The sequence below is a fragment of the Saccopteryx leptura genome, chromosome 6 (assembly GCF_036850995.1).
Source record: "Saccopteryx leptura isolate mSacLep1 chromosome 6, mSacLep1_pri_phased_curated, whole genome shotgun sequence".
NCBI classification, from domain to species: Eukaryota; Metazoa; Chordata; class Mammalia; order Chiroptera; family Emballonuridae; genus Saccopteryx; species Saccopteryx leptura.
This window is the reverse complement of record NC_089508.1, coordinates 163292760-163307664: the sequence shown is the minus strand read 5'-3', so window position 1 is coordinate 163307664 and position 14905 is coordinate 163292760. Positions and strand designations below refer to the sequence as shown.

The following is a 14905-nucleotide window of genomic DNA, read 5'->3' as shown; positions in this document are numbered from 1 at the left end:
TGTTTGTCCCTGTCTATCCCTCTCTCTGACTCTCTCTCTCTGTCCCTGAAAAAAATAAAAAAATAAAGTATATTGCCTGACCAGGCAGTGACGCAGTGGATGGAGCATCAGCCTGGAATCCTGAGGAACCAAGTTTGAAACCCTGAGGTCACTGGCTTGAGAGTGAGCTCACCAGTTTGAGTGAGGGGTAGCCAGCTTGAGCGTGGAATGATAGACATGACCCATGGTCTCCGGCTTAAGCCTATGGTTGCTGGCTTGGGCCCAGGTCCCTAGCTTGAGCAAGGGGTCACTGGCTCAGCTGGAATCCCCCAGTCAAGGCACATATGAGAAGGTAATCAATGAACAACTAAGGTGCTGCAACTATGAGTTAATGTTTCTCATCTCTCTTCTTCCTGTCTGTCTGTCTGTCTCGCTCTCTAAAATAAATAAATAAATAAATAAATAAATAAAGTACATTAATTAAAAAATATTTAGAGAATACACACAAAACTGTTAACAGTGGTTGCCTCACTAAAAGGGGAGTAGGAGTGTGGGAAACTTGATTATTTTCATGCACATGATATTTGTATCAACAACATGATTGCACATTATTTTATAATATAGTATTTAAAATTTTATACTTATAAGAAACAAGTGGATATACACTACTATTGGTAGTGGTTACTTCTGGGGACCATGACTGGGGTGCAAGTGAGGCAATGCTCATTTTAGTTTAGTTCTGTACAGATTTAATTTATTATAACTTTTGCCTTTTTATAATTAAATTATATATAAAGAAAGAATGAAAAAGAATACTAGCCCAGCCACTACTTGTTTAATCAGCTGCAAATTAAAAAACTAGCTGAGATAAAATGTCACTGTCCCAGAGAGGCTGGGCCCAGGACCAGCCACATAATTTGCAAGGCCCAGGGCAAAATGATAATGGGGCCCCCTTTTTAAAAATTATTAAACTTCAAGATGGCAACAGCACAATATTAAACTAAACAGGGTTTTTCTAAGTGCTGGGCCCCTAAAAGCAGCCTTGCCTGGCCCCCAGAGCCCACTGCTGCCTTCCTCTTTCAGCACCACAACTTGACAGTGACTCTTCCCAGGGTCTCAGACCTCCAAAAACAAAACCCCCCAAAAATGCATGAGGCACAATCATTTCACTTAACAATAACGCTACTTCTGGCTTTGGATGAGTTTTCGAACTTTTCTTCTCCATCCTCCCCCCTTACTCTGTTACAATCTGCGCTTCTTCGATTTGGCAGCAATCCCAGGCTCTGTGTTGCTGTGTCACTTCTCAGCCCTGAGCAACCATTTCTAGACAAGCAGTGATGTCCCTGCATTGAGGGTGTAAAATGGAGGTGCTGTCAGAACACTGCAGAGGGAGAGCCGTAGGATGAGAGTCACAGGGACAGCCCTTTATCCCCACTGTCCCCACCATATACTTCAATCCCATCCCATTGAATCTAGCAGAAACATTTTGAATCCTGTCCACTGTGTGCCAGGTATTGTATTAAATGCCAGACTATTAAATTGAGTAAATGCTAACATTTTTGCATGCTTACTATAAACTAAGCACTGTGCTAAGCATTTTTGCATGCATTGTCTCATTTAATCCCTGTAGCAGCCGACAGTCTTGCATCTTTCACACACTAACAAATTTGAAGCACAATGATTAAGTGGTCCAGCAGGGATCTGAGGCACTGTGCAATGCCATGCTGCCTCCCTTAAGTTCACAAAGGAAAAACTGAAACAAACCTGCCCTTTCATCTCTGTCTGTTCTCATACAATTAAGACCAGTCCACCAGAATTACTTAAGAACAGTCCCAAGGCCAGTTCTTTTTACAAAAATGCTGCATTCACCTCTCTTTTTGTCCCACATTTCTAGAGACTCAAAGCTTCCAATCCTTGGTTTGGGGAGAGAAAAGCACTAAGTTCATATATTATAGGTTAATTTTTAAAGATTCATAGACCAAAGAGGGCTCATAGAGCATCTTAAAAACAAACAAACAAACAGGCCCTGGCCGGTTGGCTCAGTGGTAGAGCGTCGGCCTGGCGTGCAGAAGTCCCGGGTTCGATTCCCGACCAGGGCACACAGGAGAAGCGCCCATCTGCTTCTCTACCTCTCCCCTCTCCTTCCTCTCTGTCTCTCTCTTCCCCTCCCACAGCGAGGCTCCATTGGAGCAAAGATGGCCCGGGCGCTGGGGATGGCTCCTTGGCCTCTGCCCCAGGCGCTAGAGTGGCTCTGGTTGCAACAGAGCGACGCCCCGGAGGGGCAGAGCATCGCCCCCTGGTGGGCAGAGCGTCGCCCCCTGGTGGGCGTGCCGGGTGGATCCCGGTCGGGCGCATGCAGGAGTCTGTCTGACTGTCTATCCCCGTTTCCAGCTTCAGAAAAATACAAAAAAAAACAAACAAAAAAAACCACACACAAAAAAACGATTCCAAGTCCTTTAGCTAGATTTTTGAGGCCTTACAAAATATGACTTCAGCCTGACCTGTGGTGGCGCAGTGGATAAAGCGTCGACCTGGAAATGCTGAGGTCGCTGGTTCGAAACCCTGGGTCTGCCTGGTCAAGGCACATATGGGAGTTGATGCTTCCAGCTCCTCCCCCCTTCTCTCTCTCTGTCTCTCTCTCCTCTGTCTCTCTCCTCTCTAAAAATAAAATAAAATAAAATAAAATTTTAAAAAAAAGTTATTAAAAAAATATGACTTCAATCTACCTTTTTTCTTTCTTTTTCTTTTTTTTTTAGGTGAGAGGAGGGAAGATGGTGAAGCAGACTCTCACAACTGGGATCCACCTGGCAACCCATCTGGGGCTGATGCTAGAGTGAGTACCAAACTATTTTTAGTGGCCTTGGCTATCACACTCCGACAGAACTATCCTCAGCACCTGGAGCCACACTTGGACTAATTGAGCCACTGGCTGTGGGAGGGGAAGCAGGAGAGAAGGGGGATAGGGAGGAGGGGAGAAGCAGATGGTCACTTCTCCTGTGTGCCCTAATGGGGTATCGAACCCGGAATGTCCATATGCCAGGCTGACACTCTATCTACTGAGCTACCGACCAGGGACCAGTATACCCTTCTAATCCCATTTCTCAACAGTCTTCCATCCTACCCCACCCCTCAAATGTACTCAATCCATTCAAACAGCGGAATGATTTTTTTTTTTTTTAGAATGCATGTATTATTCCCTTTGCCTGGAACTCTCTTCCCTCCCACACCCTACTTGCCATCCTTCAATTCTCATATTATATGTCACATAACCTCTGACCTGGTCCCCTAAATTCCAAAATTCCATCTCTGGGTTCCCACAATAGCCAGTTATTCATGGTTACTGAGAGAGGGTTTGGGCCTTGTGAAAACAATTTGGGGGACTCTCTCGGGAAAGGCGAACCAGCTTACCACATATACGTGCGGTTTGTTTTTATTACAACAGAGATAGACTCTGAGTCCCATTCAGGACTGACAAGCCCTGGTGGTTTGTCTCAGCCTCCTTTCTCCTCAATGGCCCTGCCTGTGCAGGGCACTATTATGGTCCTCATCACATGACACTGTAATTATTTCTGTCTTATTTCTTTACATTTCTGTCTCCCCACACAAAGTTATGGGGACAGGTATGTGTTGCATTTAATATTATATTTGCATCACCTAGAACAGAGATTGGCCTTAATCATGTGCTTAATAAATGCTTGTTTAATGACTATATAGAATGTTCCAACAAAATTCTATATTGAAGCCAAGCCAGGGAAAGTACCCCTGATACTCTAATATTTTACATATGTGTGTGTGTGTGTGTGTGTGTGTGTGTGTGTGTGAGAGAGAGAGAGAGAGAGAGAGAGAGAACATATATGAATGATTGAATAAATGAATGGATGAATGAAGATTTTAAAGAGAATGCTGCTAGTGGTGGTTTAAGGTGGAGTTCTACAGACCTGCCTATGAAGTAGGTTTAGTGAGAATCTTCACAGAGTCCTTCAAATCCTAACCATTTAGAAGGCTAATATCCTGGAGGTAAAGTGGCCCCGGGTGAGAAAGGACAAAAACAACTACCTTGTATCTCTAAATCCCTAGATTTAGAGAGAACATATTGAAGAACACATCCTACTTTAAAAAATTTCACCAAGGCAAATATTTAGAATCAATTTATACTTGGCCCAAGAGAGAGAAATTGACATGACACTGATCATTAACTAAACATAATGTCATTCACTGCGGACTACAGGGACAGCAGTTTTATGGACACCTTGGGGACACAAGGAGCCTACAGGAGATGCTGGACTCCAAGGAAGCTCTTTCATGGTTTCATGCCTAATTACTCTGAGTCATGAGCAGTTATTTATTTTCCAATCAGAGCTGCTGAGGGTGCTGAGAAACTCTAGGCTTTGGAGGTGCTAGACTGGATTTCAAAGAGGTAATTAGTATGAGAATAGGTTTGCTATGCAAAATGCTCCTAGAAAGCAAACAAACAAATCCTGAGTACATGTACATCCATAGAATTGGCCCCAAACAACCCTTACCCCTGACCCCTGACCCTGACACAGGATGCATCATTGAGGAAAAGCAAATGTGGTTTAAGATTACTGACTGAAGTACCTCCTCTGTCCTGCTTCACACAATCCACAACACACACATGCACATAGATCAGGCTCTGCACTTCCTCCTTCAGGGAAGTCCTGCATATAAATTTTACCTTGCTCTCACCAAGACACAGATACTAGATGCACACAGGACAGGCAATATACATTGCCCCTGTTTCCCGGCATCATTCTGGCGGCAGTAACTTGTCTGCTAGCTGCCAGGCCCTTTAATTGACTCCATTCAGATTAGTTTATGGATGCTTCAAAGAGTACTGTTTTCTCCTGACTATTTCCCAACTTTTAGAAAAATACTCTTAAGCCCTGGACAGAACAATATCTCTTATCTCTTAATAATACAGTGGGAACCATTTTCCTCTTGTCTCCACATTTCCACCCCTACCCATAGAGAAGGGAACACCCACCAAACCAATACTTCCATCCTGTAGGAGTAGGTTAGGGAGGGATCTCCTCCCTTCAGTTACACTTTAGTTAGCTTCAACAGTCACTATTCCTTCATGGCACATCTCTAATTCTCTTTCTGTTTTCTAGCTCAGACTGTTTGGTAATCAAACCAGGACAGTTCTCCCTCCTCACCAAGGGAGAGGTCTGCCATTCTTTATTCTCTTTGCTGTGTTTGGGACGTTGGATGCCCTATTCTATTCTCCAGACCATCTTTACCAATAATAAACCTGAGTCTGAACTTGGTTCCCTCAGTTAGCTCCTTGCATCTACTCTTAACTTGTTAGAATTTGGAGGGAAAGCAATTTGATTAGTCTTCACCAAACTTCTGACAATTAATAGCCTTCAAAAAGCATTTAGAGTCTCGTTCATGCTGATTACACCCTTTTCCTAGTCCTAATATGCACCGTATTTTACCTTTACCTCTACTGAAATTTACACTCACACAGATACACCCAGCCATCTCTGCCTGAACAGGAAAAATCTTGTGGTAGAAGAATAATGGTCTCTCAAAGATGCCCATGTCCTTATTCCTGGAACTTGTGAAAATGTTATGTAATACGACAAAGGGTACTTTGCAGATGTGATCCCAAAACAGAGACATTATCCTGGATTATCCAAGTGGGCTCAATGTCATTTCAAGGGTTCCTATAAGTAAAAGGGAGGAGCTAGGAGAGTCAGATTCAGAAAGAGATATGCAGATGCTCTGCTGTTGGCTCTGAAGATGCAGGAAGGAGTCAGGAGCCCTGAAATGCAGGCAGCCTCTTAAAGCTTGAAAGGCAAAGAAACGACCCTAGAACTTCCATAAGGAGTGCAGCCCTGCTTGTGCTTTGGTTTTAGGCCAATCAAACCCATTTTGAACTTCCGATTGCCAGAACTGTAAGTTAATAAATTTATATTGTTTTGAGCCATGTAGTTTGTGGGCCTTGGTTACAGCAGCCAGAGGAAACTAATGCAGATTTTGGTACCTGCAAGTGAGGTGTCCTTCACCTGGTGTGTAGGGACAAAATAACAGTAGTGTTTTAGTTAAGTGTTACAAGATTCAGCATCAGAGAGACGGGAGTTCAAATACTGCTTTTGCCCTAGTACTTATTAACAAATTCAACAAATATTTATTAAGCACCACTGTGTGCTACACACCTTGCTTGACATTGGAAATATAATGGTGACCAAAAATACCAACTGACTGTAAAGAAGTCATTTAATGGGGGGTAGCGGGGCCAAGTATACAGTGACGGAAGATGATTGTACTTTGGGGAATTGGCACACGATGCAACGTACAGATCATATACCATAGAGATGACACCTGAAATCTATATGATCTTATTAACCAATGTCACCCCATTAAATTTAATAATGAAATAAAAAATAAAAATATTTTTAAAATATAAAAGAAGTCACTTAATTTCTGAGCCTCAATTTTCTTATTTAAAACATAGGAATAATAATAATATACTTTTCTCGTATTTAAGTAGGCAATGCATGTAAAGTGCATATTACAGTTCTCAATAAATAGTAGCTATTATTAAGTCTTTCTTTCTCTTGTTCTTTTTTTAAAGATTTTATTTATTCATTTTAGAGAGGAGAGAGAGAGAAGGGTGGAGGAGCAGGAAACATCAACTCCCATATGTGCCTTGACCAGGCAAGCCCAGGATTTCAAACCAGCAACTCAGCATTTCAGGTTGATGCTTTATCCACCTGCACCACCACAGGTCAGGCCTTTCTTTCTCTTGTTCTAAAATACTATTTCTACAATCCAGGAGGCAAGAGCACAGGATTTAAAGACTCTGAAACTTCAACAGCAAAGACTGTTCCACTAATAGAAACACACACGCATCCTTGCTAACTGGTGTTGGCTGAGAGAAGGGAACTTCTATATTCCATGGCTCGTCATCAAATACAAAGCCAAGCTCGCAGGCACAAAGATGTCCAGCTCTGGCCTGGTTACATAACTGGTGATGCTCTTCTCCCTCCCAAACTCTCTGATGTGCAGCTTGGTATGCACCTACATAAATTATTCATACTGGCTGAGGTTGCCAGTCTTGCCACAGACCTTATGGTGACCCCAGTGATTAAGTCACACATATGTTCTTGGGTAAGACAGTATCTATGATGCAGAGTCAGAAGAGAGAAGACTTGAGGAATGTCACCTCACTACTCAGCTGGGACCATAATGTCACCGAGAGCAACAGCTCTGGACACAGGATTGACCCAATGTTGGAAGTAAGTTGTAGTTGGCAGACTTTCTTGGACCACCAACAATACACTTGTTTGTTCAGACCTTCCATACAGAACAGGTCTTATGTATTTTTAAGTTTGTTTGGTTGTTGTTACTTTCAGTAGCAGTTGTAACCTGGAGACCCAGGGCGCCCCGTTTGGGACTCAGCAGGCAAGGGCACAGCTCTAGTATCAATTAACTTCCATCATTTCTGCTTTCCTGTGGGTCCAAATTTGGTTCCTAAAAGTTACCCTTTCATATCCTAACCTTTCAGACTTATACTTTTTGAGTCCGACTTCTACAAAGCTCTCAATTTCCTGTTTTAATACCAGCACAAACATCCTCCCCCACTCCCGCTTATTTCCTTTCGGATTGCCATCCTCGGCCTGTCCACTCCGTTAGAGGCAGACCTTCCAGACAGGGCTGCTGCTGAGGAAGCTATTGGTCTCACTGAGACCTGTGTGGAACAGCACTGATCTCCTCCCCTCCATTTTCTGACTGTGGGTAACAAACTCCGAATGCTGGGGCAGAGCAAGGCTCTTGTGCAATCCACATGCTCACTCCCAGGCTCCTTGGTAATGAGCTTTCTTCTATGACCCTTCCCTAGAGGTCCCGAGTTTCCAGCGGTGCTTGACCTGAATATGTTTCTCCAGATTATGCAATGACCTTCTCAACTGCAAAGTTGACTGCCTCTGTGAAAACGAACTTTTCAAGTTCTTTTAGAATCTGGGCAAAGTTCCTCTAAAAATATTTGTCATTAAAGAGTCTCACTGTTGCTGGGGACAGGCTTTTACTTCCTGTTTACTAGAATCAATTATGCTGAGGGCAATGGGCTGCAACTGCAGCTTAAAGGATTACAAACTATCACTATTCCTCTGCCCTTGACCCAGGTCATACATACATAGGTCCTTCTTGTCCAAGCACCTCCCAGAGAGAAGCTCCAAGTCCACTAATTCCAACAATTCAAACAATCTTTCCCACAGAATAAAGTGTGGACTCCCACCCTCCTCCTCCCCTTCCCCACAAAGCACTCAAACACATGGGGAGCCTATTATCTTTAAGCTAAGCCAGATGGCAGAGTTGGTGACACCCTTCCTTGACCTTTCATGACACTAGGATCTTCCCTAGAGAACCTGAATTTTCCTTTTCATAAGAGGCTTAAAGAGTCAGCTACACCCTGGCCAGTTGGCTAAGTGGATGGAGCATTGGCCCAGCATATGGACATCCTGGGTTTGATTCCCGGTCAGGGCACACAAGAGAAGTGACCGTCTACTCCTCTCTCCTACCCTCTCCCTCTTCTCTTGCTTTCCCTCTCCCACAGCCAGTGGCTCAATTGGTTCAAGCATCAGCCAGGCACTGAGGATAGCTCAGTTGGTCTAACTGCATAAGCCTCAGGGACTAGAAATAGCTCAGTTGATTCAAGCATCAGCCCCAGGCAGGAGTCTGTCTCACTATCTCTCCTCCTCTCACTTGATATTAAAAAAAAAAAAAGCTAAAAAACAAGGTGTATAGAGAAAGCTAGAAGGAAAAGTAACTTGGAAAAACTCTTGTTCCATGCAACACTCTTACACAAAGACAGGTGAGGTGTATTATTTTTCCAAGACATACTCAAAATTTATTTCTCATGATGCAGTTGTCAGGGGTCGAACTATACTGCTCCAGTGGTACATTAGAGGGATCAATGATCCCGAAGGAACTGTAATGAGTCTCCATTTCCCGAGCCTGCATTAGCAGCTTCACTGCATCTGTGGGATTTGAAGGGAACTGCCGCCTAAGGGAACAGTTCCTGCTGCTTTTCTCGCTCAGCCCAGGAGCCTATGTCCGAGGGCACATGGGACTGAATTTTCAGGAGGCACATGATCTCTGTTTGGGGCCACTGCTAGCGAAGAAATGCACTTATTATGCTTCATGGCCCCAGCCCTGACTGCATTCTGCCCAGGGCTACCAATTCCAGAAGAGTTGATGTAGGAAAAATGAGAGAGGTGCATGAACTGAAACACAGAGAGAAAGAACTCTCTCAGAGTCTATTTATTAAACAGAAATGTTTAATTTCAGAAAAACTCAGAAAGTCTTCACTCTAGTTGTTTATCTCCATGACCATTACAAATAGAAGGTGCCAGTTTTCTTCTAAGAAGAAGATGAAGAAAGTCAGAGATGGATGGATGGAACTAGCACATGGCTTAAGCATCATGGCTTCTCCTAGGTAGAGATTTCTAATCTCCCTCCCACACCGTCTTGCTCTCTCTCCCTCCAGGGCAGGTCAGAATACGCAAGAAAGCTACAGAGAGAAATCCAGCAACATGATGAGCTCCATACCCCACGAAGTAAACGTGAATCTAAAGGACCCAACTTTCCTCAGCTGGAGACTCACAAGCCACACCGGCACTACTGGGCTGTGAGATGCAAGCCAAGAGTGAGGACACTGGACAGGAGGAAGCTGCCTGACCCACAGAGATCCATGATCTCATTTTTTTTGCCTAATAAGGATATGCACACACCTCCCAGGACCACCATTGCCATGACAACAGCAGAACTTAAGGGTGAGCAGGTTAGTGGAACAGCCCGTGATTTCTAAATTCTCAAACAAGGCCCGAGGCTGCACTCGCTCCTCACTCATGAAGTGGAAAAACTCGTGTTGGCAGTTCTCCTAAATGGATTCCAAAAAATCTTATGGATCGTGGCTTCTTTCTGGGGAAGAGTCAGAGATGGAGTCTCCTCCATCTCTGCATCATGAGAAATATATAAATTTTGAGTGTGTCTTGTGGAAAAATAATACACCTCACCCGTCTTGTGTAAGAGTGTTGCATGGGGAGCTGATTTTGTTAGAGGGGCAGGAATCCCAGAGACAATTAAGAGCCCGAACCCTCCTTTAAAAGTAGGACACCTTAGCTCTGTCCATTTTCCACAGAGTAAAGAGATTTGGCAAACCAGGGCAACAACATCCTCCAAGGACACAAAAAGGCACTTTAAAAAAATCTTCTGTATAACAGAGCCTTCCCACAGAAATAGCTCTGAACAACTCAGACCTACATTTTGAAGCTGAAAGATCAACTCACACCTTGAAAACAATCATAGAACTAGCTACCATGTATGAGACTCTATGTGTATGCATTATCTCATTTATTTCTTGCAACAACCCTATAAAGTAGACAGGTCTGTCATCTCCATTTCACAGAAGAAGAAACTGGGAATCAAAGAGTGAAGCAATAGTCCCAGGCACATACAACTGCTGAGTGGCAGAGCCAGACCCCAAAGGAAAGTTACTGTGACCCAGAGCCTGAGCTTAGTGATTCTTTTTCTGCTGTGGGAAGAGGCGTTCTGCTTCTTGCAAGAATCACAGGCTGATGCTTCCTTGCATGGTTGCTGAGCCTCCAAAGATATCAGACAACCATAGAATATTCTCTTTCAACTCTATCTAGACTAGTTCATAAACTATAGCGCACATCAGTATCACATAGAAGGCTTGTTAATATAGATGGCTGGGCCCCACCCTGAGAATTTCTGGTTTGGTAGTATTGTTAGTGCTGCAGCTCTGGGAGCCATCCTCTGAGAACCACTGCCTCATCACTCGCTAAACTAAGGTTCTCCAACAAAGCCTCATCTCTGCAGTTGCCTCACCTACCTAATTAATCTCTCATTGTTCAGTCCTGGATCCCCTGGGGTGTTGCTCGACAAGCTATAAAGATATCTTTGACAGGGCTGCGTGTTTGGGAATTCTCTGAGCTCTTTTGAAAAAGAATAGCTCCCATTTCAAAAACAATTTATTTTTGCTTTAGGTAAGTCCTGAGATCCCACAAAATGTAGAAAGGAGTCTGGAAAAACCAGTGGGAGACAGTAAAGCAGCCTGGGGCCCTGGAGCCAGACCAGCTTTCTCCAAGGCAGGGGCAGTTGTTTTCATAACCCCTTGGGATTCTCTCTAGGAACTAGTCATAAGAGGGCACTTGTTAAAACTGCTTTAGAGCATTCACATTGAGAAAGTCAGAGTTGTAAATGGGAATGACTGGCCCTTTAATGCCCCTCTCCCCAAAGCATATTCTTCCATCTGGAGAAGGGGTCAGACTGTACGCCCTGCTTCGAAAGAAGTAAGAAGCCCTAAGAAGCCCCATGGTTCAGGTATGCTCACACAGAAAGGCTCGAGAAAGGAGCCAGTAATCAGGCTTAACGGATTTAATGCCTGACTTGTTTATCCTGCAGGAAACATCACCTGGTGGTGTTCCCATTGATTCCCTCTGGAAAGGATATCTGATCCTAGGCTTTTGTGGACTGTAAAAATAAATGAACAGTTTAGTGACAAAGCAAAAGAATTCATCAATGGAGGAAAAACAATCCCAAGAGTTCTCTCTCTCTTTATGCCCATGACTGCTGCTGTGGTGGGGGTTGGTCTGAGAAGGTGGAAGTTGATGAGGTCTCAGACACAAGTGTAAGGAGACGCAACTGCACCTTCATCAAAAAGCACCGAAGGACAACAGGTTCAGTGAAAGGCGGGGTCTACTAAAAACAACTGAGTTTTTTGAAGCATTTTCCTTTTCTTCAGGCAGAACTAATAAATCCTCCTCATTTCATCCCCAAGGAGGTGGCTGGAGCTGGTGGTGACTGGATTGTATAGAAGTCAGGATGACCCAGAAAACCTTAAGAGGGTCTGTATTTGGGCCTGGAAATGAGAACTATTGAATTCTGGCCACCAGGTTATCAGCCAAATCTAGCCACATCATAGATTGCTCAAAAGTATCCCAGAAAAAAAAGGAGTAAACATCTGTTAATATTATATGTCAAGCACTATATTCAGCTCTTTCTTCTTTAGTTCTCATGGCGACTTGAAAAAATAGCTGTGATTATTACATCCAACTTACAGGCGAGGTAATTAAGAAGACATGAGTTTAAGTCATTTGCTAACTCTCACCCAGCAAGTAAGTTTGAATTTGTGATTCAGTACAGATCTGATGCCACATCATAATCTTAATCTTTATGTCATATGCCCTCCAAACAGTGCAGAACATATTTTGAGTCCTAAAACTTAAAAGCACCAAAGGACAGAGTAGAAAGCCAAGGAGCAGCTCTTTAAGTTCATATCATTGGTGCAGAGGTATGCTGAAAAGTATAGTTTGGCTACCCATGGAGTAACTGGAAGATGTAAGCTCTGTCCAGCTCTGTCCAGAGTCAGAGCCAATCACAGTCCTAGAGAAAAGGGATTATACAAGAGGGATGGAGACAGCAGGGAAGGGAAACAATGGAAACTTCTACCCTATCTTTTGTTAAGATGGGTTCCTAGCATTCTTCTGAATCTGAAGGAGAGGCTTGGGCCAGAAGCTAATAAACTAATCATTAGACAGTTCTTATTTCACATTTGCCTAGGAATACACACCAAGCAGTATCACTGATGAAAGGGAGAAAGTATACAAAGTCAGTTCTTGGCTCACTGGGATGACCTACAAGCCTCCACGAGTACCAGAAAACCCTGACATAAAGGTAGCAGGGCGTGACTTCATGTGGCTGTTTTATTAGGCAGTTCTCACCTTTCCAGATGCCACCCCATCCAGCCGTCCTTGGCCTCTAAAACCACTTGCTCCTCCATCATTTCTTCACTCCATCGTTGGCACTGGTGCTGCCGATTTGTCAATGAATGTTCTTCCCCTTGCCATCTGGCAATATTAGCTTTCTAATGAATTGCCTTCACTTACTCATTTGTGGGTTTGTTGTTTTTTTTTGACAAATGTGACTTTCAGTTGAATCATGCAACATTCATAAATAGCAAATGCTGGCTGATTAGAATCGCTGAAAGCCCTTCGAGTTGCCAGCAAAAACGGACTGCACATGTTCCTGGGATAGCTTAATCATCTGAAAGGCACCTGGTTATTTTGGAAAAGTACTTTTTACACACAAACTTATGTCATCTCTTATGTATGTGGTATGTATCTGAATTTGGATGAATTCTTGGAAGCCAGCCATGCTCTGAATATAAGTACTAGATATACTTGGCTTTGAAGCAAAATATACTTGGGTTTGAATCCTATTTCTGCCACTTACAAACTTCTGCCACATGAGCCTGGGTATGTTTCTTAAGCTCTCTGTTCTCTAGTTTCTCACATGTAAAATAGATATACTAAATCCCTTGCAAGATTGTCATGGCAAAGAAATGAGATCATACATGTTATGTGCTTGGCACAGAGTTTGAGGATATTATGGCTCAATAATTTGTTAACTATTGTCATCATCATGAGGTTCTATTCATAGAGGATTATAGTAGACACCATTTGCAGTCTCCATAGTCCTTCCTTTCTAAAAACTGTCACAGGATGAGCCACCAAAGCCACATTTTTATTATATGATAATGCTTTAGTGGTTGGACAAGAATAAGGATACTAAGGAAATATGACTGGAAGCAATTTTTCTACACCCATCCAACCATTGGGTCCTTTTTTTTTTTTATTAAGTGAGAGGTGGAGAGGCAGATAGGTTCCGCACATGTGCCCCAAGTGGGATCCACCCGGCAAACCCAGCCGAGCTATACTGCTCACAAAATTTAGGGGTTATTTCAAAATAAATATGGAGCAATAAAATATCTCCTAATTTTTGTGAGTAGTGTATTTTAGTACCTGAGGGAAGGCCATGGAGCCATCCTCGGCACCCAGGGCTAACTTGCTTGAACCATTTGAGCTGTGGCTGCAGAAGGGGAAGAGAGAGAAGGGGAGGGATGGAGAAGCAGGTGGTCACTTCTACTGTGTGCCCTGACCGGGAATCAAACCTCGGACTTCCACATGCCTGCCCGACAACCTACCCTGAGCCAACCATCCAGGGCACCATTGGGTTTTTTATTCAACCTGGAAGATTCTCTTTTTCTGAAAGTTTGAATTAGGAATTGGTCTCCACTGATCGTCTGAACTAAGGAACTGTGAGGCAGTCATGTTTGGCACTGAGCATGGTAAGGCAGTAAAGGTCAGTCTGCAGGATGATGTAGCAGTGCAGAGAGAGGCAGGTCTGGCTTTGACTTTAAGTCAAAGAGAGTGGTGTCTTCATTCTGATAACTTTCTACTTCCATGAAAAACCCCATTCCATCTCTCTGTCATCTATCTATCTATCTATCTATCTATCTATCTATCTATCTATCTATCATCTCCCTTCTTTTCACTATTGTGAATGGGTTTGCATTGTCTTCAACCAAAAGATCTTTGCTAACAGTGTCATCTCTGCACACAAGGTCATGAGTCTCTGTGAAACTCAGAGAATCTAAGCATTTGAAAGTTACCTGGTTATTTTTAGAAAATTACATACACACGTGTGCACATGTGCATGCACACATACACCCTTTATGTTATCTGTTTTTGACTCTTGAAAGACACTAAGAAGAAAATAAAAATAATCATGTATGTAATGAAAAGAAGAATAAATAAATAGGGAGTCATTAACATTCCTGGTCTCCCCAAAACAGGCCATCTGATCACTTTCTAGAACCCAAGCAAGAAGGGAGAGACCCTGGGGCTTTACCTGGTGTCGCACTGGATGCTGTTGGCCACTGCTGATCAGGCCCTCCTGGACCAGCCCGTAGAATGCCAGCTTCCTCCAAGTGCACAGAGCTGAGTAAACACACAGACCAAAATAACATTTAGATCATAAATACCTTCCTGGGTCTCCGTCCACCCTCAGAAAGTGCTTACACCTCTGGAGGCAG

General features: G+C 43.4%; 1 protein-coding gene across 9 annotated transcripts in view; it reads right to left on the bottom strand.

Moving 5' to 3' along the window:
• Positions 1 to 14905, bottom strand: part of LOC136376626 (protocadherin alpha-4) — a 282610-nt gene that overhangs the window by 13331 nt on the left and 254374 nt on the right. For all 9 annotated transcript variants that reach the window (XM_066342814.1, XM_066342816.1, XM_066342813.1 and 6 more), the window contains exon 3: positions 14722 to 14810. In XM_066342814.1, coding sequence (XP_066198911.1) covers positions 14722 to 14810 — 89 coding nt within the window. The remainder of the gene's footprint in view (positions 1 to 14721; positions 14811 to 14905) is intronic.